This window comes from Eulemur rufifrons, chromosome 6 (genome assembly GCF_041146395.1).
Source record: "Eulemur rufifrons isolate Redbay chromosome 6, OSU_ERuf_1, whole genome shotgun sequence".
NCBI lineage: Eukaryota > Metazoa > Chordata > Mammalia > Primates > Lemuridae > Eulemur > Eulemur rufifrons.
This window is the reverse complement of record NC_090988.1, coordinates 57160221-57186020: the sequence shown is the minus strand read 5'-3', so window position 1 is coordinate 57186020 and position 25800 is coordinate 57160221. Positions and strand designations below refer to the sequence as shown.

General features: G+C 35.6%; 1 protein-coding gene and 2 pseudogenes across 1 annotated transcript; 2 read left to right on the top strand and 1 right to left on the bottom strand.

Annotated features, from left to right (window-relative positions):
- Nucleotides 1–8172: 8172 nt before the first annotated feature.
- LOC138384874 (olfactory receptor 52E8-like) lies at nt 8173–9148 on the bottom strand (annotated as a pseudogene).
- An 8574-nt stretch (nt 9149–17722) lies between these two features.
- LOC138384156 (olfactory receptor 52E8-like) lies at nt 17723–18664 on the top strand. The gene has a single exon (XM_069469431.1). It carries the CDS (start codon nt 17723–17725, stop codon nt 18662–18664), a length of 942 nt encoding a protein of 313 aa, XP_069325532.1.
- A 475-nt stretch (nt 18665–19139) lies between these two features.
- LOC138384155 (U5 small nuclear ribonucleoprotein 40 kDa protein pseudogene) lies at nt 19140–20505 on the top strand (annotated as a pseudogene).
- Nucleotides 20506–25800: the final 5295 nt, after the last annotated feature.

The following is a 25800-nucleotide window of genomic DNA, read 5'->3' as shown; positions in this document are numbered from 1 at the left end:
CTCAGGTATGTGGCAGAGGGGACGCTTCTCTGATAGTATAGTTCAAAACTATCAGGACATCCACTCTCTCACAATTTTGGACTGAATCCTTGCTTTCTTTTTGCTGCAGCTATGTGCCACAAATGATAGCAGATAGTGTATAGTGAATAATCTCAAGATCATTTCTGTAGGGAAAATATTAAATTGATCCTTTCTAGATATTCACATTGAAAAAGATCCTTGCCCAAGAGTTCATTTCAAAATATAAATTGAAATAGTGATCTTTCCCTTATTGTGCCCACCAAAGCTCAAATTTTGGACTTGTGATTTTTTTTTTTTTACTTTGTTGGATCTTTTTTTCTGCTGACTCTAGTAGAATATTATAAATGATTTTTATAGACTTTAAAACCATTCATACATAGCTTGAAATCCTGCTAAACCATTTACTAGCTTGAGACCTTTGGACAAATTCCTTAACTATGTAGATCAGTTTTTTTCTCCTGTAAAAACGAGATGACAAATGTTGCTAACATGGTTTATTTAAGGCTAAATAAGACCAATGTATGTATAGGTGCTAGTACATAGTGTATTCTCAATAAATTGTAGTTATTTATTTTATTAATGCCTCATGACATTTTATTTTTCTTTTAGCCCCAGACAGCTAAAATAATTTACCTGTTAGCAGAAATAAGTTATTTTATTGTAAAAAGCCCATTATTTATAATTAAGTCATAGCTAGATATAAGATCAGATTATAGAGGGATGGCTCCAAAGAGGCCACAGTGAAGGAGTGGCATAGGGCGGACATTTCTACTTATCTCTAGATTTTTATGGATACAAACATAACTCAATACTGTTCAGTTAAAAAGGAAGTTTTCTGTCCTCATTCTTACAGGTTTCCCTAGCTTGTAGGGCCAAAGGAGTTGCTATGAGTGGATAATTACCTTCATCCAGGTTCTTTCATAACTATGCCATACAGGAGGAAGCCAGAGGAGCAGGTTGAGTCTGGTTGATCTAGCATGGGTATTGTGCTTACAGTAAAACTGGCTTGGATATGGTTCCATAAAGTAGTAGGGACCCAGGGGACCAAGTTACAACTGGCAACATCTGAATTTATGTGGACAATGATGGAGAGAGAGAATAAAATTGTACATGTGTACTACCTCTGTAATTTTATTTGGATACTGACATGTCACAGCTCCCTTCACCTCAAGCACACAGACATAAAACTGTGGTCTGCAATAGCATCTTTCTGTCTCAGATGAGCTCCAATAAGCTTAGTCAATGGGCCTGGTTCTCTCCCAACAAATCAATTTGGTAGCCAGAATAATCTTCACTCTTACTGACAACAGATGCGGCCATGCTGCTGTAAGACTTTATTTGTGGCACTCTGGCTTTGAACAGTGTACTCTATGACTGTGTGTGTGTGTGTGTGTGTGTGTGTGTGTTTGAGAGAGAGAGAGAGAGGAAGAGAGAGAGAGCATGTGCCAAAGAAAGAGACAGAAATTCTGCATATAACTCATTGGTATGCCACTGTTCTCACCTATGGATGTCTGTTCTAATCCCACGTGCTCTCTTGTGTTCCTCTGTGAAGAGAATGGTGCTTGGGATAATTTCACAGCAAAGCAGAAGCTTCTGACCCCTTCCGTCTTCATTTACTCTCTTCCTCTCCTTTCTGTAGCATCTCACCTCTCCTGTCCAAAAATTCTTACTTCTCTAATAATTCCTCTCCCAGGCCCCACTTGGAGCAGAGTGCAGCATGAGCCCAGGTTCTTAAAGATGGTGATTGGGTGCCCTTTCAATCCTCTGAGCCCCAAGCCTGTCTGGTCATGTGGAGAAAAACTTTATATTGAGTGAGGGCATCCCCATGACTAAGCATGTCCCAGAATCCCTGATCTGAGTCTTCAGAGTCCTCTGGGCATAAACATGGGCTTGAGGGTCATTAAGTCCTTGTAAGTATTCCTCTTTACTACATCTGTAGAGAAACACCATTCTAGATATAACTCCTTAGCTCAGGGGAGGAGGTGTGGCATGAAATGATAGGAAGGGAAATATCCTGAAGAGAGAGGAATCTGTTTGGGGGATGATATTGAATCAGTTTCCCTGAAGAGTTATGAAAGCATGTATTTTATACCATTAAGTCTTCAAAGTATGATTTCTTGGGAACCTGTCTTTAAGAACTCTTCTGTTTTGTAAAATATAATTGTGTAAATACTGATTCAGTTGGCAGTTGTTATGACTGGAGCTTCAAAAGATGAAGAAGAAGACCTTTAAAATAGACAAATTACACTCTGTGGCAGCCACTCTGTTTATTGGCAGCATGCATGCCTGCCGATAATGGCATAAACTTCCTTCCAACACAGCAAGATTCTCCTTCCCAGGCTATAACTAAAGGTGAACAGATAATGTCTCTGAAGAAGCGCTTGTATGTGTTTCAACTCTTTTGGCAGAAGCTGAAGAAAATTCCACATTTTCCTAAGAAAACATATTCTATTGTCCCTTCCACCCAGAGAATAAGCAGTGTTTCCTGAGAGTCTCCCTAACTGAATGATGGTGGAATAGAACTACTAGTACTATCAGGACATGCTACATGGTCCTGGTTTTCCTGAATATAGTTAGAAATAGGCTGAGGAACAATTGAATACATTAGATTACTCGTTGGTATTTTTTTGGTCTTCTGACTAGTTTGAATTGTTAGCACAGAAAAGGTAGCGTTGTAGGTGTTCAAAGTGCTGATCAGGCTTTCTGGGTTCCTCTTGCTTACCTCCTCATCACAGGGAGAAGTTCTACCTGGTTCCCAGATGATCCTGACTAGGGGATGGATTGGTAGAGGCCTGGCATTTTCTTCCATTTTTTATGAAGCCATCATGAGTTTCTGTGCTCACCAGAATTTCTGTTGCTTCTCTGATGCACTCCAGTGCTCTCCATCAGTTATTTTTATTAAAATGTAGTTTTTTTACTCATTGTTCTGGCTGTCTTTGTGAGGGAGCTGAGTGCTAGGAGCTTCTAGTCTGTCCATTTTGCTTGCATTGTCAAGCTTCATCCCGTGATAAGAGGATATTAAATATCACATTGAAAGGGCAGTGATACAGGAGTAAGGATTACTTTTTAGTAGCCAGCTGATCTACATTGGCTATTCATTTGACCCTGCCCAATTTATCAAAAAGTCTATGCAGTCTCTAGTGCTCTACAGTGCTGTTTGTCATAAATCATACATTCTTGCGTGTGTGGTTCTGTTTCTAGACTCTATCATTCTGCCAATTTGTCTACTTTTCTACAAGCATCCCAAATTTTAATTAGTGAAGCTATATAATGAATTGGGGAATATGATAGTATAAATTCTAAAATTTTGTTCTTCAAGATTGGCCAATTACTTTTAAAATATAGCAGTTTGAAAACAAAAACAAATGGACACATAAGCAAACAAAGTCATAGAAATATTTATTGCATTGAATACATAGCTCAATTATAAAGAACATTTTTTAAAAAAAATATCGATTAGTCCAAATCATGTACCTGGTATATCTTTTCATGTATTTATATATTTAAAAAATACTTTCAGTATTTTTATGCTTTTATTATAGAAATCTTGCATGCCAAAGTACTTGTTAGATTTAGCTCAAAGTATGTGATGTTTTCAGATGCCATTTAAAACTATATAATTTTCAAAATTTTATTTTCTTGTTTATTATTAGTATACAGAAATGTAATTAATTTTTGTATATTGGCTTTACATCAAATATCTTTGATAAATTCACCTGTGAATTCTAAGAATTTTTCCATGAATATTTTATATTTTATGTACGTACAATCATGCTATCTGCAAATACTAACAGTTTTATTTTTTTCCCTTCTACCTTATTTTGTGTTTTTCTTTTTCTTATCTTATGCACTACATAGAGTCTCCAGTTCTATGATGAGTAGAAATGGTGGTAATGGCATCCTCATCTTGTTTCTGATCTTATGTGAAATATTTAATTATATTACCATAATATGCATGCTCTTCCATCCTTTAGGTCTACATATTCTTATCAGATTAAGGGAGACCCTTTCATGCTTAAAGAGATTTTAAAACTTATTAATAGACATTATACTTTATCAGTTATTCTTCGCTACCTATTGAGCTGATCACATTACTTTTTCCACATTGTTATTTTGATATTATAATGTTAATTAATAGGTTGCCAAATGTTAATTCAATGATGCATTTTTAGGATAATTCTAACTTGACCGTTATATATTGTTCTTTTTATACACCACTGTATTAATTTTGTAATATTTTCTTTAGGGATATTTCGTTACACAGATATTTTTCATTTCTTCTGCTTCTCTGTGCTTTTATCTTGATTTATATTATTTTTTCTTGAATAATCCCTTTTAGTGTTCCTGTTATAGCAAGTCTATTGGTAACAACTTCTCTCAGCTTTTGTTTATTGGCAATGTACTTTTTAATCCTTTAAGAAGATATTTTTCAGTGGGTATAGAAATCTAGGTTGGCAGTTTATTTTTTCCACTATATTTTTAAAAACACCATTTTGTTGTCTACTTGATTCTATAGTTTCTTTTGAGATATTTGCTATTAATCTTATTATTGATTCTTTTAAGATAATTTCTTCTTTCTAACTACCTTAAAGATTTTCTCTTTATTTCTGTTTTCCAGTGGTTTTACTTTGGCATTCCTGTGTGAACCTGTTGTTTTGATGGTCCTGGTTAAAATTTTTGGATTTTTGGCTTGATTTCTTTCGTCTGCTTTGCAATTTTTTATCCTTTTACTATTGCTTATGATCCACATTTTAATTCCTCTTTGTATAATCCAATTATATGTCTGTGTAACTTTTAACTATTTTCCAAATATTGTATATTCTTTTTTGTATTTTTATTAACTTATTTCTCCATGCTTCACTGTGGATATTGCCTTCTGATTAATCTTTCAGTTATAGGTATAATCTTCTGTTATCTCACCTATTGAATACTTATTTTAAATTAATGAAATTTTTAAAAATAAAATTTTCAACTGATCATTATTACTTTTCAGTTCATGGCTAAAGTTCTCCCATCTTTTCATTGAATTTAGTGTATATAATAATTACAGTTATTTTATAATCTCATTGCCTGGTTCTCTGTGAATATTTTAATCTTATCTTTTTTTGTTTGCTTATTTATTTGGGTAATTATTATCTTTTCACACTTAAAAAAATTCAGTGCTGGACATTATGAAGGAAAACTTTTCAGGATATTTAAGGCTATCAATAATATTACCCACCATAGCATTTTACTTTGGTTCTGCCAGGCAGTTGGGGTAAGAGCACATCACCTCATTCATATTAAGAATTGAGCTAATTCTAAACTAGGCTACATACTTTGTAATGGCTGATTTTTTTTTTTCTAATTTATCTTCTCTCCTTGAGTACTCTGTTGGTGATCTATTTTCTCTATTCCTTGCCAAACTCTGAAAACCAATGCTTAATCCTATGCAATCCCATGATACTCTCATAATATCAGTCTCTGAGAGTTCTTCCAAATTATAAAATGCAAAGTACATGGTAAGGAAAAGCAGCGCAAAAGGCAGGCTTTATTTCTCTTAGCTCTCCATTATTTTCTGGGATCCTGACCTTTTTATCTTTGCTAACTTGTTAGCTCTGCAATCTCTTAAATATTTGTTCTAAACATTCTGTCCAGTATTTCTAGTTTTTTTCCCACTTGACAGAAGCATTAATCAGAAACAAACTAGTTTATTATTAGTGGAAGTGGAAATCCACCAAATACACTTACCTAAAAATCATGTTATCACAATCAAGTTATCAATAATTGTTTTGATGTAATTATACCTTTTTCTGTTTTCCTTTGAGCATAAATCATGTTTTTCATACCATATGATACTCTTTTTTGACATTTCTATTGTTTATGTTTTGTTAGACTGTATCTTAAACCTCTTTTTCCTCCTTTGGAAAAAATGCACTTAAAATTTTCATTATATTTCTGAAAATGTCTTCATTTCACTCTTGAATATGAATAATGGATTGAATGAGCATTGAATCCCAAGTGCAAAATTATTTTTCTTAGGACATGAAGACTGTTTTTAAGCATCCACTTTTGCATTTGAGAATTTTGATACCAGTCAGATTATGTTTACCTTTAATCTATGCTATTTTCTACGCTATTTTCTTTACCTGTCTTATTTGAACTTTCCTTCTCTTTCTCTCTCTTTTTTTTATATTTCAGAACATTATGAGGATACAAATGCTTTAGTTACATATATTGCCTTTGCAGCACACAAGTCAGAGCTACAAGCGTGCTCAACCCCCAGACATCATTCATTGTACCCATTAGGTATGAATTTACCCATCCCCGTCTTCCCCTCCCACCTTCCCTACACCCTATGAATGTTACTTCCATATGTGCACATAAGTGTTGATAAATTAGTACCAATTTAATGGTGAACACATGTGGTGCTTGTTTATCCATTCCTGTGATACTTCACTTAGAAGAATGGGCTCCAGCTCCATCCAGGATAGTATAAGGGATATTTGTTCATCATTTTCTTTATGGCTGAGTAGTACTCCATGGTATACATATACCACATTTTATTAATTCACTCATGTATTGATGGGCACTTGGGTTGTTTCCACATCTTTGCAATAATGAGTTGTGCTGCTATGAACATCTGAGTGTAGATGTCTTCTTTACAGAATGTCTTTTTTTTCCTTTGGGTAAATACCCAGTACTAGAATTGCTGGATCAAATGGTAATTCTACTTTGAGTTCTTTGATTTATCACCATATTAATTTCCTTCTCTTTCACTTGACACTTTTTTCCTGGAATGATTTAAGATTTTCTTTTTACCTTTTACGTTTATAATTTCCACCAAATAATACCTGTGTCCCCACTGGGCACCTATTGAAACTGTTAATATTAAGTCTTGAATAATTTTTCAGCTGTAGAAATTTTCTTTGTTATTCTCCCCTTCTTTATTTTTATTTCACCTTATGAAAATTCTATTATATCTATGTCAGAAATAAATACTTGTACCCCCAAAAAATATTGACATAGAAATTTAGGCAGAATTTTACAACAAATAGTCATAAAATGGCTGTATCTGGTGGGTAGTTGACACCTCATTACTTTAAGAGGTAAAAAAAAATGAAACTAGATAATATATATGGAATTAAATTGATGATTATAAAAACTTGGGAGCATGTTAGTTCTTATTGGTTTTTTTGGTTACCTTAATATTAATTCTTCTCACTGAGATTATATGATTATAATTAATAATGTATTTTCAAAATATTTATTTTATATGTTAAATTAGTAAAAATCACTAGGAATGTCATAGAATTGGGTGAAATGATTGCTGTGGTAATTTTCAAAGTCAAGTTTGACCTTAACTCTGCTTAAATGATATTCTACTCAGGTCATTCAATTCTTTAAATGTCCTTTACTTTAAATTACCATTCTTTCTTTTCTATTGCCATTTTTGAAAACCATTTTGAAGTTTCTTTATAATCTGATTTCTGTTTCCGCTCTGTTTTCTCTGTTTGTGTTTTTTGAAATTCATGAGTAATTTTCTTTTTTTTCCTTTTCACATATTTTAATGCTAAAAGTCATCCAGATAAGAAAAAATAATAAACAAAATAAATAAACGTTCTTGTTTTCTCTTTCTAGTGTGTGGCTAAATCTTATCTTATGTCTCTCCCCTATATCTCACACTTGATATCTCCTCTCCATTTGCATTATCGCTACCCACATGCCAGTACTCCTGTCAGTGGCCATATGACCTCTATTTGAATATCTCTATGAAAGGAATATTATTACTACCTGAAAGATATCTAAAACATCAGACAGTTCTAACAAAAAGTTCTTTCTTTAGTGAATTAAAGTGCTCCTTCATTTTTAGCTCCTTGAGATATCCATAATATTCTGAAATACTAAATAAATAAATATAAATAAAATGCTCCTCTTTAATACTTACTTTTGTATGGCATATTCTGTATGAGGGGTCAACAGATAATATCACTGCAAGTATATACTCAGACACAAACACATGCCTCCAACAATTGCTGCCAATATTTCTTATATATGTTCAAATACATGTTCATATATATCATAATGATCAATTTTAGTGAAAGCAATTTCTTTATTTTTTTATCACAATTTTAGTCCTTTTGGGACTTATATTTTTATAACCTGAATAAATTACCTCTCATTCAATCTTTGTTTAGCAAAGAGACTCTTCACCCGCTCCTGAATCTGCTTGGTCCTGATCCCATAAATGACTGGGTTGAGGGCAGGGGGGATGACTAAATAGAGATTAGCCAGGAGGATATGGATATATTGGGGAATGCCATGACCAAAGCGATGAGTGAGGAAAGAGAAGAGAGCTGGGCCAAAGAAGGCCAAGATGACACAGATGTGGGAGCTACAGGTATTAAGAGCCTTCAGGCGAGCATCTTGGGAAGGGAGGCGGAAGACAGTGAATAAAATCTTAGCATAGGAGATAATGATAAGAAGCACATCCATAAACAAGATAGAAATATTCCCAAGACCATAATAGACATTGGCACTGATGCTGGCACAAGCCAGACGTGCCACTCCCATGTGCTCACAATAGGTATGAGGGATAATTCTATGTCCACAGTAGGGCAGCCTCAGGAGGAGAAAAATGATAGGGGCAATCATGCATAAACTTCTTAGAACTACAGCCACAGAAATCACACCAATAACTTTGTTGGTGAGGATCATGGTGTACCTGAGGGGGTTGCAAATAGCCACATACCGATCAAAGCCCATGGCAAGAAGTACAATGCTCTCCATGACTGTAAAAAAATGGATAAAAAATACTTGAGAAACACAGCACCCAAAGCACAGCTCCTGAAGGCTGAACCAGAAAATGCCCAGCATTTTGGGGATGGTAGCAGTAGAGAGACTTAGGTCAATCACTGACAGCATGGCCAGAAAGTAGAACATGGGTTGGCGAAGGTTATTGTCAGTGAAGATCACAAACAGAATGGTAAGATTTCCAATGAGAGCAATCAGATACACAACACAGAAGGGAAAGCCAAGCCAAATTTGTGCAGTTTCCAGTCCTGGAATCCCTAACAACAGGAATGAAGAGGGGTGCAGCTCAGTGATATTGGGAGAAAACATTCTTCTGCAGGCTGATGGTGGCCATGGTTTTAAAGGTTGTTGCCAGTTTTCATTTGGCATTCCATCCAGACTTAATTGAGATCTAAAACAATTAAAAATAAAAAATACTCAAATAAAGAATTTGTGTTATGGAAATGTTTCTGTGAAGGTCTTTGATTCTTTTTCCTTCTTTCAGCTCTCTGTAAGTAATCCTAGGATCACTCCTCACCTGCACTCTAAGTGTCAATGGCTGAGATGCCAAATAGAAGCTAATGATATCTCTTCTAAAGTTGTTAAGTTCAGAGTACATAGATGAACTTACTCCCCTCTTTCTCAAGAAATAGACACTATGAGGTAATAATAAATCAATAATAATATCAACCACCACAATAATGATAGCTATCATTAATTAGATAACTATTTTTTAAAACATTGTGCCTACCATTATTTGAATATATTGTCTCATTTAGTTCTCCCTACAATTCTGTCACACAAGTTCTGCTGGTATCTGGTTTTATGTAAGAGAAAGATTTTGATAAGTTAATTGTTTATGTTGTTTACAAAGCAAATAAGCAAAAGAGTCAAGATTTGAAACCAGTTTGAAATTCAGCTATGTGACATTAATCTGGATCTGTCTTTGCAATATTGTTAATGGAAGTAATAAGAGAGAGAGAAAAGTAAGATTTGGGGAAGAGTAAAATGATTGAAAAATAGTTAAAATTTCCTCAAAGAAGAGTAAATCTGCAGGATTTACACTATCAGATATTGAGATTTCCTATAAAGCTGTGATGACCATAACAGTGTGTTAGTGGCAAAACAAAAAGTAGAAAAAGAGTGGAACAGAATTGAAACTCCAAGAGCAGATCCAGATATTTCTCAGAGTCTAGGTATCTGGAAGTAAGGTATCTCCAAGTGGGAATAGAAGAGAAATTTTCAAGGGAAACTGATGACCTGTAAATTTTCATCCCCATATGAAGTTGTTTTTCAAAAGCCTGTTGAATTCTATAACAGTTTTAAAAAATGTAACATCAGATCAGATCTGCTGCTTGGAGTTAGCTACACTGCAATGTTTGAGGGAACAGTTCCCAAGACTGACCTCACTTCTGACATTAACTGCAATTTCAGGGATTTTCCAAAACTACTCCCAGGTACAGTAATTCCCTAGAAGGACTCATAGAACTTACTGAAAGCTATTATGCTCATGGCTACAGTTTATTACAGGAAAAGGATACAGACCAAAATGAGACAAAGGAAGAGATGGTTAGGGAAGAGTCTGTGAAGTTTCCAAATGTGAAGCAAATGTTGTCCTCTCATGGAGTCAGGATGTATTACCCTCCTGGCATTAATGTGTGACAATATGCGAAGAGTCACATTGCCAACCAGGGAAACTCATGCAAAGCTTTGGTGTCCAGAATTTTTCTTATGATTTCATTACAGAGGCATGATTGCTTGCTTGGTTGATTGCAAATGTGGTTGAACTCAGTCTCCAGGTCAATTGATGTCACATGACCCAAAGCCCCAACCCTAAGTCATATTGTTGGCATTTATGGCATGGCCAGCCCCTACCCTGTGATCTGATATGGCTAGTCCCTATTATAAACATAGACACTCCTGTCAGATATGTTGTAGATTACCTCCCATAAGGCAAAAGAAAATGCCAGACCTCTCTTTGGGCAAAGCCAAATTCTTTACTATATCTGTTTATTTCATCCCAAAGTTATTCTTTACTACTACTGTACCTAAATTTTTACCTCATACTTCATCTTGGGCCCTGCCCTAAATTATAAATCTAGGTCTCCCAATAATTAAATTTGAATTTATTTCAATCCCTGTGAAGCCTGAAGACCAACAGCTGATCACCATATTGTATCCTTTTTTCTATCAGGGTACATGTGCAGTCATTCTACGTGTAAAGGAGTTCAAGCTCATTATTCTATCTTTCTTTGCCCACTGTGGCTTTCACATAACTGTGTATCACTTGCTGTATCACTGTAAGGGAGCGATTTGTAGGAAAAAGAAGCAAAAGCACCGAGTATTTAATAGTATTGGCACTGTGGCATGGGATAGAGTTCTGATTCCATTCTGACTGCCTTTGTGACCTTAGATAAGTTATATCAGGTTCTGAGTTTGAGTTTCATTAGAAATAAACATAGTACTATCTACCTCATATTATTAAGGGTGGTATAAATGAGGTCATATATGCCTGAAATATTGTAGGTGTCCAGCAAATATTTTTCTCTCCAATTTCCTCCCATTTTATTCATCTTTCTACCTCTTCCTAGAGCACTGATACATGCCATTTTATTCCCTACCCCAATTCTCTAGATCTTAACTCAATTTCTGTGAATTCAAATTCCAGTCTTAAGCACACGTTTCGCAGACTTATCACAAACACTTACCAACATTCCTTCCTCTTTCTCGAGTCATGTAACAATTATGCATTCACTTTTTGAAATATATATAAATGGTTTAGAATAGAGCCTCAATACACTCTGAAAGATGTTAACAAAATGTCTTTGCGTGTGTGTGCTGGGATGGTAGATTTGCAATAAAGTCTCCAGGTGCCAGAGTCTGGGGCATTGAGATTACTGTGAATAGAAATTCCCCCGTGTCATTGCATCAACTGCGAAGGAGCTCTAAGGAAAGCTCAGTGAATATCCACTCACTATTTGTCAATTGGTCAATAGCCAGTTCTTGCTTTTCACATAATATTTGTGACAGGTTCCATTTTATCTTTTTTCCTCCTTTCTTCTTTCTTATCCTTCTATCAGTCTAGGAATTTCTTGGACTAATCCTCTGGGTTCTGTTGGGCATTTATATAACCATCAACTTTTTTTTATTGTGGCAAAATACATATGACATAAAATTTACAATTTAAAAATTTTAAACATGTTAAAATTTACAATTTAGTGGCACTTTTTACATTACCAGTATTGTGCAGCTATCACCATTATCTAGTTTGTTTTTTTTTTTTGAGACAGAGTCTCACTCTGTTGCCCCAGGTAGAGTGCCATGGTGTCAGCCTAGCTCACAGCAACCTGGAACTTCTGGTCTCAAGCAATCCTTCTGCCTCAGCCTCCCAAGTAGCTGGGACTACAGGCATGTGCCACCATGCCTGGCTAATTTTTTCTATATATTTTTAGTTGTCTGGCTAATTTCTTTCTATTTTTTAGTAGAGATGGGGTCTTGCTCTTGCTTAGGCTGGTCTCAAACTCTTGACCTCGAGCGATCCTCCCGCCTTGGCGTCCCAGAGTGCTAGGATTATAGGCGTGAGCTAACGCACCTGGCCCAGTTTTATTTCTTAACTCTCAATTCTATTTCATTGATTTGTATGTTTATTCTTATGCCAGCACCACTACTGTAGCTTTGTAGTAAGTTTTAAAATAAGGAAGTGAGTCCTCTAACTTTGTTGTTTTATTTTCACATTGTTGTGGCTATTCTAGGGCTTTTGATAGTCTATGTGAATTTTAGGATCAGCTTTCTCTTTTCCGTAAAAAAAAGACATTTAGATTTTAATAGGGATTATACATAATATATAGATCACTTTGGGGAGAATTGCCATCTTAACAGTATTAAGTCTCTCAATCCATGAACACAAAACATTTTACCATTTATTTAGACCTTCTTTAAATTTTTTCAGCAATATTTGGCAAAATACAACTGACGTCTCTATGTCATTTTTGTATTGTAAAAATTTAGTTTGTTTATTAGCTGTAATAGATTTTTTTGTCAATTTATAATTTTCTTTTTTATTTATTTATTTTTTAATTTCAAAATATTAAGGGGGTGCAAAAGTTTTTGTTACATGGATATACTCTATAATGTTGAAGTCAGTGCTTTCAGCGTGCCCGCCACCAGGACAATAATGTTCATTGTACCCAAGAGGTAAGTGTTTTATCCCTCATCTCCCTCCCACCCTCCCTGCTTCTTAGTTTCCAATGCCCTTTACATCTTTTTGTGCCCATTTACACCCATCATTTAGCTCCTGTATATATTTTCTATGTATTAGAGATGATGTCATCTACAAATAGATAGCTAAAAATTTAAATGGCTTTTATTTCTTTTTCTTGCCCAATTGCTCTGGCTAGAACTTCCAGTATAATGTTAAACAACAGTGGTAAAAGCAAGCATCCTTGTCTTGCTCATGATCTTAGGGGGAAAGTTTACTTTCTCCTTTGAGTATTCACCATTGAGTATGATAGGAGCTGTGGATTTTTCATAAATGCCCTGTGTATGAGGAAGTTTCCTTTTATTCCTAGTTCTCTGAGTGTTTTTATCATGAAAGTGTATTGAATTTTGTCATATGCTTTTGGTGCATCAATTGAGATGATCATTTTTTCCTTCATTCTATTAACGTGGTTTATTGCCTTGATTGATTGTTCTTTATCATAACGCTCTTACATTGCTGAAATAAATCACATTTGATCATGGAGTATAATTCTTTAACATGCTGGTGGATATGGTTTGCTAGTATTTTATTGAGTATTTTCCATCTATATTCATAAGGAGTATTTTGTTTTTTTGTTATTGAAAAATATGTATATTCTGCAACATAATATTAAAACCCCACTATGTTTATGTCTCTCTTTGTGTATATATGTATGTATGTGAAAATGATTTCTTGAATGTACCATTTTCTTGTATAATGAACTGCATTCTATATTTTAATGACATTTCCTCAAGTTCATACAGAGGGGACCGATTAGGGCCTTTTTAGGTCTTTCCAGACATTTTCATAGTCACATACTTGTGTGGGTCTTTTTAGCTTCTCAGGAACATTTCAGAGCTTTGAGAAATCTTCTGTGATCAATTCATTCCCTGATTTTTCCCTTTGAATTTTTTAGTCATCTTTTTGTTAGCTCCAGCTGCTATTCCTGCTTCTGGGAGCTGTGATGTTAAACATTTTTTGCTTATTATTTTTGACTAATAGTTTGACAAAAATCTTGTTCACAATGAGTGAGCTTTGAGTCAGGTCAAATAAATATTAACTCTATGAGAAGGGATTTCCAGGAAGTTGCCATCAAGTGTCCATTAATGGATAGATGAATTAAAAATGTTCTATTTATATACAATGGAATAGATAACTGGAGGTTGAATCCCTGAGAAACTCTATCAAGGATGTTTTTAAATGGGAAAAATTAAATATTTTTTTTAGGACTAGGGAGAGGAGTTTGGAGAGAAAGAGAGAGAGAAAATGTACATGTGAGAGGGAGAGAAATAAAGAAGATGGGATAAAAGGATAAGGACAAAATCCCAGGTATTTATCAGGAGCTTAGCAATTTAATTTGGAAGTGAGAAAGTAAATATACTCTATCAGTGTAAATAAAGGAGCAGAAAGTTTGGGGAAAGAAAGAGAACAGCAATAAACTCTTGCTCCATTATCTCAGTATAAGGAGAAAGAAATTGAGAAGCATTCTCCAGAGTCTATTAATTGATCTACATCAAAGTCTCCAAGAGGGTGGTAAATTCTCTGTTGTCTCAGTATAAGGAGAAAGATTGAAAAGAATTCTCCAGAGCCTATTAACCAAACTATATCAAAGTCTCCAAGATATTATGGTCCCCATTCCAGGGGAAGTGAGGCTACAAGGAAAATATATGCATTTTCTATTTGGCATAATAAATGATGTTCCTTAAGAATGTGACAAGGGACGTTTTTTAGAGATTTGAGATCAAGGTAAGTTATATAGTGGCTATGCTGTGACAAATAGCAGGAGAGATGGAGAAAGAGTTTATGCCAAGCTAGGACAGAGAGATGGAGGAAAGGTGAAAGTATAATAACAAGATGAAGAAAGAATGCACAGTCATACTTACAAATTCCTGAGGCTAGACTTTTATCTACATTTACCTATGGCCACCCAAAAGAGTGAAAGCTAATGAGAAAGGAATTGTACCAATATATCTTGTATCAATTTAGCTATTGTTTCTGGCCCAGCATACACATGCACACATATGAATAGCAAGAGAGAAAGGACTAATTTTTCTATTTTCTAGGACTGTTCTAAGTGTGGTAAAGGTGATTAAAAATGTATTTTTGAATCAATGAATTCATGAATAAATGAATCATGAAGTATAGCCCTGAGGAATAGGATCTAGGGCTAGAGTGATGAAGCATCTGAGAAGGGGAATAACGTTGCATGATAGCAGAATGGCCACGAGACTGTGACATAGAAAAAAGGTGTACGTTATCCTTTGTTATGCTCACCAGTTCCAGGATATGGGAATGTGGATATGTGGAGTGTGGTGGAGGTTGATGGAATAGGATAGCGTAAGAAGATGACACATTGAAGAAATGGCTGCCAAATAGCTGAATATAATCCCATATAGCAACTTCCTATTATGGGGTCAAATGAGGGGCTGGGACACAGTCTTATTTTTGGAACCCAGTAGAGATTGGAAGCTATATGAATGTATGTTGAAATAATAGTCAGTATACTTTTATAGAATAATTAAGTGATTGATTGCTTTGACCAATGTTTACAGATTTGGATATGATGTCTCAGAAAGGAGGGAAGCACTAATTTTCAAGCCCTACTATAAAATCCACAGAGATGAGTGGGATAAGTTGATTTCCCTGGGACATAGGCATATTTTATTTTCTTGGTTTTTGCTGTATGGACCCTCTCAGCATTACCAAAGCACCAGGGAATTAAGAGTCTGTCTGGTTATCAATCTACTGAATCTCTGGATATGGTCATTGATCATTGAGAGGATGACTGATTCCTTTTTTTTTTGTCTTGACTGGTCACTATGTTTCCTTTTTTCCCCACTTTGTCCCTTATCTTTATTCCATCTAGAATAAAATTTCCTTTCTATGAGTGTTAGCATAAGCATAACCTCCACAGAATTTTTCTTGACTCACCTCTACACTTAAAACACCCTGTGCATACTTCTACCATAGCACTTGCTGCACAATTTTTAAATTTCATCTTTAGAATTTTATCTTTTTTATTACACAGTGGTCTCCTTGGGGGTATATGACCAGTTTTATTGAAAGTTCTATTCAAATTTCCTGATCAACACTGGTACAGAGAGAACCTCTAAAATATTTGATGAAATAAATTGTGAAAGGTATTTCTCTACCTACCTTGTGTATTCTCCATTAATGAAAAAAAAATTTACACCTTTATCTCTGATAGTTTCACATGGAAAAATTCAACTTTTTCCTCCCCAGCCCAGCATTGCAAGTTTACACACTCACACACATGCAAACACACACACACCCACTCTCTCTCTCGCTTCCTGTAATGATTCCTCAAATTATCAAATTATCTTTCATTTTTGCTATTCTTCATAGGCTTCAAATGGGCACTGTTAGCAAGGCATTTATAGGTTTAAAGTATTAATAGAAACTGCTAACATTCATATACATTTATCCTTTCTGGATGCATGTCAACCCTGACTTCCTCCAACACTCAAGTATTTTTAAGTTTGAGTCAAAGCTTTCTGTGCAATTGCCACATCACATTCAACCAATTCCACATTATTTTTAAAACTAGCTTTTCCCAAATAAGTTGCACAGTAATGCACTTCTCCCGTATTTGTTTCAGATTTTTAATTTACTATAAGTAAGTTCAGAATTTACTATAATGGAGTCATCCATAAAAACATAAGAGCTGGGACAGAATCTATGTAGCGACTAAACTATAGTGTATCTAAAATGATTCTGCTTTCTCCCATGGATATATTTGGAAATTGTGCAGCCCAGAATATTTAGTCTCCCCCACAAAATTTGACCTCTCTCTGGTCAGATTTTTTACTGCATGTGTTTATTTATGTACTCTCCAAATGATAGGCTTATCTAGATTAAAACAATCTCTTAATTCATATTTCATTATAACTGCAAAATACTGTCAAGTTCTGCCTCTCTTTGTTTTTATCCATTTTCTAAGTCCAGTGGGTGCTTCTTTTCTCAAAAGCAAATAGGATGGGAACAAAATTATTTATTTTATAAACTATAAAATTTAAATTACTCTCTGTTCTTTCACTTCTAAATCAATTGGTCTATTTGTCAAAATTTTAAATTGAGATCTATCATGTGACAGATCTTTTTCATGCGTATGAAGAAAGATAAATTGTTTCTTGTACTCTCAGAAGTAGATCATCTAGTATTCATGAACACTCATAAAATGTATAACTATACATAAACAGGATTATGCACAATACATTTCAGGTTTCTTAGTTTTTTAAATAGAGGAATAGTTGAAATTGCAAATACCAAAGAAATTACCATGACTATTAAGCAAAATGAGTGTAACACTACCATATACACAGGCCCTGGAACTTTGTTTTCCCCATTTATTCCTGGCTACATTCCAGATTTTGAATTTACATTAGGCAGATGACATTGTGCTGCCATCTCTTCTTTATATAAGACTTTGTTTTTAGGTAAAGGGGGAGTAGAGTAAGGCTGGTTCTATTCCTGGTACCATATGATGCTCAGGAGAGGCTTACAGAAAATGAAGAGAGTATTTTACCTTCGTCATGAATAGGAATAAATGAAGATTAAAATGTTATTTGCATTTGAATAGGAATCTGGACAATAGGAGAAGTGGAGCAAGAATCACTAGTAGAAAGTCAATAATTGCTTCTGGTACGCACAGTGATATTTGTGACAGAAAGAATGTCTATGCCTAATGACACCCAGTTCCATCCTTCTTCATTCCTACTGCTGGGCATCCCAGGGCTAGAAGATGTGCACGTCTGGATTGGATTCCCCTTTTTCTTTGTGTATCTTGTTGCAGTCCTGGGAAATACTGCTATCTTGTTTGTGATCCAGACTGAGCACAGTCTCCATGAACCCATGTACTACTTCTTGGCCATGTTGGATTCCATTGACCTGGGCTTGTCCACGGCCACCATCCCCAAAATGCTGGGCATCTTCTGGTTCAGCCTTAGGGAAATATCTTTTGGAAGCTGCCTCTCTCAGGTGTTCTTCATTCACTTTTTCACTGCCATGGAGAGCATTGTGTTGGTGGCCATGGCCTTTGATCGCTACATTGCCATTTGCAAACCCCTTCGGTACACCATGATCCTCACCAGCAAAATCATCAGCCTCATTGCAGGCATTGCCATCCTGCGGAGCCTGTACATGGTGGTTCCACTGGTGTTTCTGCTCCTGAGGCTGCCCTTCTGTGGGCACCATATCATCCCTCACACTTACTGTGAGCACATGGGCAATGCCCGTCTAGCCTGTGCCAGCATCAAAGTGAACATTATGTTTGGCCTTGGCAACATTTCTCTCTTATTATTGGATGTGTTCCTTATTATTCTTTCCTATGTTAGAATCCTCCATGCAGTTTTCTGCCTGCCTTCCTGGGAAGCTCGACTCAAAGCTCTCAATACCTGTGGCTCCCACATAGGTGTTATCTTAGCCTTTTTCACACCAGCATTTTTTTCTTTCTTGACACATCGTTTTGGACATAATATCCCCCAATATATTCACATTTTCTTAGCCAACTTATATGTGGTTGTTCCACCAGCTCTCAATCCTGTAATCTATGGGGTCAGGACCAAGCAGATTCGGGAGCGAGTGCTGAGGATTTTCCTCAAGATAGATCGCTAACCATTTGGAGATTGGAAGGTCATGCTTAGAATTCATGTTTCTTCCATTATTAAAAATAGAGTTATCTAATCCAGTAGAAAGAACAAAGGCAGACGGGAATGTTGCAATCAATGACATTATTTATCTGTGAATTGAAGCTTTTGTCTTTAAGGGTAATAATGAGAATATTGGAATTTGTATAAAAATCTACTATTCCAAGTTCTTTTATTTCTATGCTAGATCCTTAAGACAGTCCTATGAAGTATATATTACTTTTTTCACTTTTGCAATGAACACATTGATGTTTCAAAATGTGTAATAAGTAATTTAGTCATATTTCATGTTTAGTAAGAAGTAGTAATTGAAGACAAATATTTTGTTAAATTTTAATCATTTTCTCTCATTCTGTGGTGGTCAAGAATACAAAATAATACTGCTACTTAAAAAAAAATATAAAAAGAATAAGTGTCGGGCGCTGAAGAGAGCGGTTACCGCCATGATAGAACAGCAGAAGCCTAAGGGCCCAGAGTTGCCACTGGTCCCGGTTAAGCGGCAGCGGCATGAGTTGCTGTTGGGAGAGGTGGGATCGGCCCGGGAGCAGGGCAGCAGCAGGAGACGCTGGGAGCTTTGCTGCAAGCGGGACCTCCAAGGTGTTCCTCCCTTCAAGCCCCAATCATGCTGCTGTCAGGACATGAAGGAGAAGTATACTGCTGCAAGTTTCACCCCAATGGATCCACCTTAGCATCTGCAGGATTTGACCAACTGATACTGTTGTGGAATGTCTATGGTGACTGTGATAACTATGCCACATTGAAGGGACACAGTGGAGCAGTGATGTAACTGCATTATAACACGGACGGCAGTATGCTCTTCTCAGCATCCACAGATAAAACTGTGGCAGTGTGGGATCATGAAACAGGCGAGAGGGTTAAAAGACTAAAGGGACATACTTCCTTCGTGAATTCCTGTTATCCAGCCAGGAGGGGCCCCCAGCTTGTCTGCACTGGCAGTGATGATGGTACAGTTAAGCTTTGGGACATCTGGAAGAAAGCAGCCATTCAGACATTTCAGAACACATACCAGGTGTTAGCTGTGACCTTCAATGATACAAGTGATCAGATTATTTCTGGCGGAATAGACAATGATATCAAGGTTTGGGACCTGCACCAAAACAAGCTGACTTATACCATGAGAGGCCATGCAGATTCTGTGACTGGCCTGAGTTTAAGTTCTGAAGGCTCTTATCTCTTGTCCAATGCAATGGACAATACAGTTCGTGTCTGGGATGTCCGGCCATTTGCCCCCAAGGAGAGGTGTGTGAAGATATTTCAGGGAAATGTGCACAACTTTGAAAAGAATATTCTGAGATGTTCTTGGTCACCTGATGGAAGCAAAATAGCAGCTGGCTCAGCTGACAGGTTTGTGTATGTCTGGGATACCACCAGTAGGAGAATATTGTATAAGCTGCCTGGCCATGCTGGCTCCATCAATGAAGTGGCTTTCCACCCCAAAGAGCCGATCATTCTCTCAGCATCCAGTGACAAGAGACTATACATGGGTGAGATTCAGTGAAGATATGGGGTGCAAGACTACAAGGCTGCTTGACTTTGAGACCTCAGACTTCATAAGTGGCGTCACGTGTTGCCCAGGCCAGCATCCTCCCTTGAGATGACCATCACTAACAAGAAACAGGAGGCAATGGCCATATTCAAAAAACACTTCTATCCCATTTCACCAGGATGATTAAAGCAAGCTCCCAGTGGCCTCTAAAATCCACCTGCCAGATTTCAGGGACTTTTTTTTTTTTAATATGTTTTCTTCAAAGGGACAGATATTGATTGGTTGGTAGTTTCCTGATTTCTAATCTGGGCCGAAGACAGAATATGACAAATTTGTTGGTTGGGATTTTTTTTTTTTTTTATTCAGCAGTTGGCTTGTATGATATGTTCTTTCTGTGTTTCTTTGAGTCATTTTATATTAAAAGCCAAATAGATGCCTTTTTTTAAAAAAAAAAAATAAGTGTCTTCCAGGATTCTTAATAATAATAGCTTAACCTATCATATGATTATATCAATGCACTATAAATACATTATTTGCATATTAATATGTGTGTGAGAGAGAGTTTTACTTTAAACACACTGATTGTTCTTACCATGATCCTACTCAGTTGTCAATATAATTTCCCCTGTGCATGTAGAAAAGCAGGCATACTCATGAATTTAGAAATTAATATAAAGGAAAGGGGAAGTAATGGAGTCTACATGAAACATGTGCATGCATAAATAAACATACATTTATTTGCTCATTTATTTATATTATGTAGTACATTCATTATATATATGCATATATATAAACTTCTATTATATTCTATTGGTTTTGAACAACAGAAAGACGTAAAGACACAGTCTATTGTCTTTAAGTACTTATACTGGGAAAGAAGAAATGATAATAAATCAATCCTAAAGTATTGCCAAAAATACACTTTTCCTCTGGGGATTTGAAAGATGTGTGGTTATTAGCAGTTTCATTCATAGATGACTCAGAAAGAATTTGGAAGAAGATGGTTTTAGGAAGAAGACCATGGATACATGCTCTTTTTGCTGCTTTTTCTGCAATTTACACAGTTAAGATACAATATTAGGCAGTAGGCCACACAGCTGGCATGTTGAGAACTATAAAGTAAAGATACTTAAATTTAACTGTGACTCAATGATCTCCTAGAGAAAGTACCCATTAGGTTCCTTACCGGGGGACCAGATAGTAACAGAATGTACTGTGCAGGAATGGCCTTTGCCATCTATCCATAGATACTATGAAATAATTGAGCATTCTCTATTCTTGGAAGTAGGGAATCTACCAAGGATTTTTCCAAGAATGAGGAGTTGAGCTGACAGTTTGTCCCTTTGCTTTTGGGCTTCCTCAAAAGGGAAATGTGTTAAAACCAGACCTGGTGCAGTTACTAAGAATCCTACGTGGTACAGTGGTTATCTTGGCAGGAAAAAAGATAAAGATGCCAATCAAGTTGACAAAGGCCAATGCTGAGGTATAACAGAGAAACTAGAAGGCATTTGTGCACTGTTGCATTCTGACCTGTCTACAAAAACTCCAGAGTACAAGGGTCTAGGCTCAATTTCTATCGTTTTCCTATGGTAGATAATAGGACGTGCTTACATGGCAGATCTCCCTCTCTTGGTCCAGAGAACCTTCTAGTTGTCATATAAATCTTTTTTCTTCAGGAACAGATTAGGCAATTACTTGCAAAATTTAGGCTGGAAGGCTGTAGAACTACTCATAGTTCCCTTCTAGAGAAAATTCTCAGACCATGGTAAAGCAGTTGAGTACATTCTAGAGGAAGCTTAGTGGACAAGGCAGGGCCAGGGGAATTTGGAGACATAAAAATTTCAGGCCTAAGGGAGTAGCAGAAAATAGGGAAGAGCAAAGAGATACCAAGGAATATGGGTAGAGAGAAAATAAGACAACCTGCATGGAATGTAGAGGGATTATAAGAGTGAATTGTTGGGTACATACTCTTTCACAATCACATTTAGAGAAATATGTCAGACAAACATAAAATATATCCATTTTTGTTTCTGTTTTAACATCTTCTCTTAGTTTTGCTTTGTGTTTCTGTCTCTGAATAAATAGTTTTAGTAGTTTAACAAACGTATTTGTGTGTGTGTGTGTGTGTGTGTGTGTGTGTATGTATGTGTGTTCATATGCTCTTGGAGGGGAAAGGGTAAATGGCAATTAAATTGATCGGTGTGGATTGAATGCTTAGTATATATTAGTTTAAATGCATTGTCTGAACCCACACTTTCTACATAGTGATAGGCAAGACATTTTCTCCTGCCACCCTCTATGTTCAAAAAATCTTGATATCTGGTATGGGAGAGATAGGCATATAGCATATATTAAATACTATTGCAGAGTTACAAACCAAAAGATAGACTTATGTTCAGGTAAGATGTGGTACACAGGGTTTATTTGGGGGATAGCAGATAACTTCTTTAAGATATGACCTGTCTAATGAAATATGAATAAAAATAAGTTACTAAGTATTAAAATGGTGATTATGAGAAACAGAGGAAGTTGGACAGTTGGAGGGTGCATACCAGGCCCAGGAAATGTGAAACAGCACATTAAATTCAAAGAGTTTCCATTTTTGATGGTGCCTTGGATGTGAGGATGAGTGATTTCTGGTGAGTATTTAGATGTTGATATTGGTCTGAAGATAGACACCTTTATGTACAAAGCTGAGAAGTTTGAACTGTAGATGATAGAGATCTAAAGACCCCTTTTTACAGAGATAAGACAGAGTGGGACTTGCATTTTAGAAAACTATTTTGGCAGCTTAGAGGATGAGCTAGAGTGAGATTTTTCTCTTAGCAGCTTTACTTAGGGTTAACTATTTTTGTCAGTTGCAGAATTCTGGCAACCTACTCACTTAGAGAAGCCCCTGACAAAAGAGAAACCTAATCCATTGTTTTATCTCTTTTATAGGAGACCAGGTGCCTTATCTTTTGTATTTTGTGCTTCCATCAAAATAGTCACCCATCACCTAAATACAAAGTCTCTGTAGGTGAACATAAAGCTCCTTTTCCTCAGACCTTGATGAGGAGCACCTTAGAAGTTGGATGACCTGCATTGTTGCGAACACTTACTGGTGATGTATCTTTAGCCAAGGAATCTGAGAAGTATGAGGATTAATTTCTTCTGAATGAATAACCCAGTCCTTGAGGCTCTTGAAGGATTAACTCTCTAAAATGACAGTCTAGAGCTCTGTTGGCTTTAAAGCTCCAAGGTGGCTTTCAGAGGAGATATCAGGCTCAGGTCTGGGACTCAGATGAGAAAAAAAATTGTGAGGAACAGATATTATAGATCAAAAAGTGAATTTTAGAACGTGGGAACAGATTAGTCATATAAAATTGAGTGGAAGGAAGCAAGAAAAGAAACATTTCTGAGATCTTAGTTTTTTATACATACCTTACATATATTATCACCTTTGATCCCAGATTTACTATTTTGTGTTTTGTATTTTATTAAAGTGATATTTTTTAAAAAATAAAGTCATATTTTTGTTTTTCTCTTATTTAATTTTTAATTTTTTGTTATTTAATGAATTGAAAATATACTTCATCCTTTTTATCTCATAATATGTATATTGAAGTCTCTACATCTCCCCCTAAGTACTGATTTGGGTGAAAATCAGTAGGTTTTCTATGTTGAGCTTTTGTTTTTGTTTAAATTAAAATGTATTCTAATTTCTGTTTGAGTGCTTATGTTAAGCCATCACTTATTTTAAACTGTGCATTAATTTGCAGATTAATAAGTTTGTAGGGTTGTATTTCATTATTGATTTCAAATGATATTTATATTTATAATTTGGTGTCTGTGTCATTAAAATGGTAATTTAACTATATTCTTGATCTATTTAAAAGGAATTTACATTCACCAATTATTTTTTAAATGTACATTTTCTTTACTTTTATTTACTTTTGTGTACTTAGTTTCTAAAAGAATTGAGTTAAAAATCTCCCTATATGGATTTTGATATATCAGTTACCTTTTTATTTCCATTATCTGTTGTTGTAATCATGTAGAAGTTGTATTTCAAGGTGGATAAATATTCTGGCTTCCCATGTGTCATTCTGTCTCTAATAATTGTTACTTTATTCTATTTTTTCATAACAAGTCTAGTGATGTACCACCTTTTTTATATATTCAATTTGCTCAGTAACTTTTAAAACTATGTATATAATTAACAGTTATTTTTCATTTAAAAACTTTTCATAGAATTTGTCATACTCACAAAAAATAGAAAATAATAGAACAGAGAACCAACAAAACCACATTCAACAATTATAAATATTTTCTCATATTTTTCACACATAAACACACATACACATAATTTCTTATTGAAACATTTTAAGGTAAATTACAGATGTCAGAACAGTTCACTCTCCATAGTTCAGTGTGCTTTCCAAAAAATATAAATTTTTGCAATATAACCACTAATCTCCATGGTATATGTCCCTGTATGTGTATATCTCTTTTTATGTCTGTGTGAAATTATTGAAGTAACTGCATAGTTTTCTCTACTGTAATCTCCATTCTATTCTATGATATCTTGTTATATAGTATTATATACTCTATTTTATTATATATGAATTTAGCAAATTTTGTCAAGGCTACTTTATAAGTGATCTGAACTTTACTTGGAATCACATTAGAATATACAGAATGTTAAGTTGTTCCCTGATGAATGATGCTAGTTTGGATTAATGACAAAGGAAGTGACAGCATGATTTCTCCTTTGTAAAGTCCATTTTGGCTGTGCCTACTTCCTAATATGGTTACTGGTTTCTTGTGAGAGGCCAACTTTATTTCATACTGTCAGAGAAAATTTATCTAGGGATAAAATAGAGAGAGGAAAGAGAAGATATATTCTTATAATTCCTAACTTTAGGTAAAGACAGAGTAAATACAAAAAACATTCAAAACACAAGTATTCAGTTCAATAAATTTCCAAAAAGTGATAAAATCCATGCAACCACAATAAAAATCTAGAGAAAGAACCCTTGGCTGGGTGCGGTGGCTCATGCCTGTATTCCTAGCACTCTGGGAGGCTGAGGTGGAAGGATCGTTTGAGCTCAGGAGTTCAAGACCCTGAGCAAGAGTGAGACCTCGTCTCTACTAAAAATAGAAAAAATTAGCTGCGCATGGTGACGAGTGCCTGTAGTCCCAGCTACTTGGGAGGCTGAGGCAGGAGGATCACTTCAGCCCAGGAGTTTGAGGTTGCTGTCAGCTAGGCTGACGCCACTGCACTCTACCGAGGGCGACAAAGTGAGACTCGGTCTCAAAAAAAAAAAAAAAAAAAAAAGGAAAAAGAACCCTAAACCCCATTGCCATGGTTAGTTTTAGGTAACAATTTGACTGGGCCACAGGTTGCCCAGATATTTGAATAAACATTATTTTTGGGTGTTTATGAGGATGTTTTGGGTGAGTTTAACATTTGCATTATAGATCTAGTAAATCTGATTGTCTTTCCTACTGTGGGTAGGCCTCATCCAATCCATTGAAGGATGGAATATAATAAAAGTTTGAGTATGTAAAAATTATGTTTTTTTTCTGCCTAACTTTCTTTGAGCTGAGCTATC

Coding starts and splice junctions, on each gene's coding strand:
- LOC138384156 (XM_069469431.1), top strand. CDS start 17,723: ATGTCTATGCCTAATGACACCCAGTTCCATCCTTCTTCATTCCTACTG.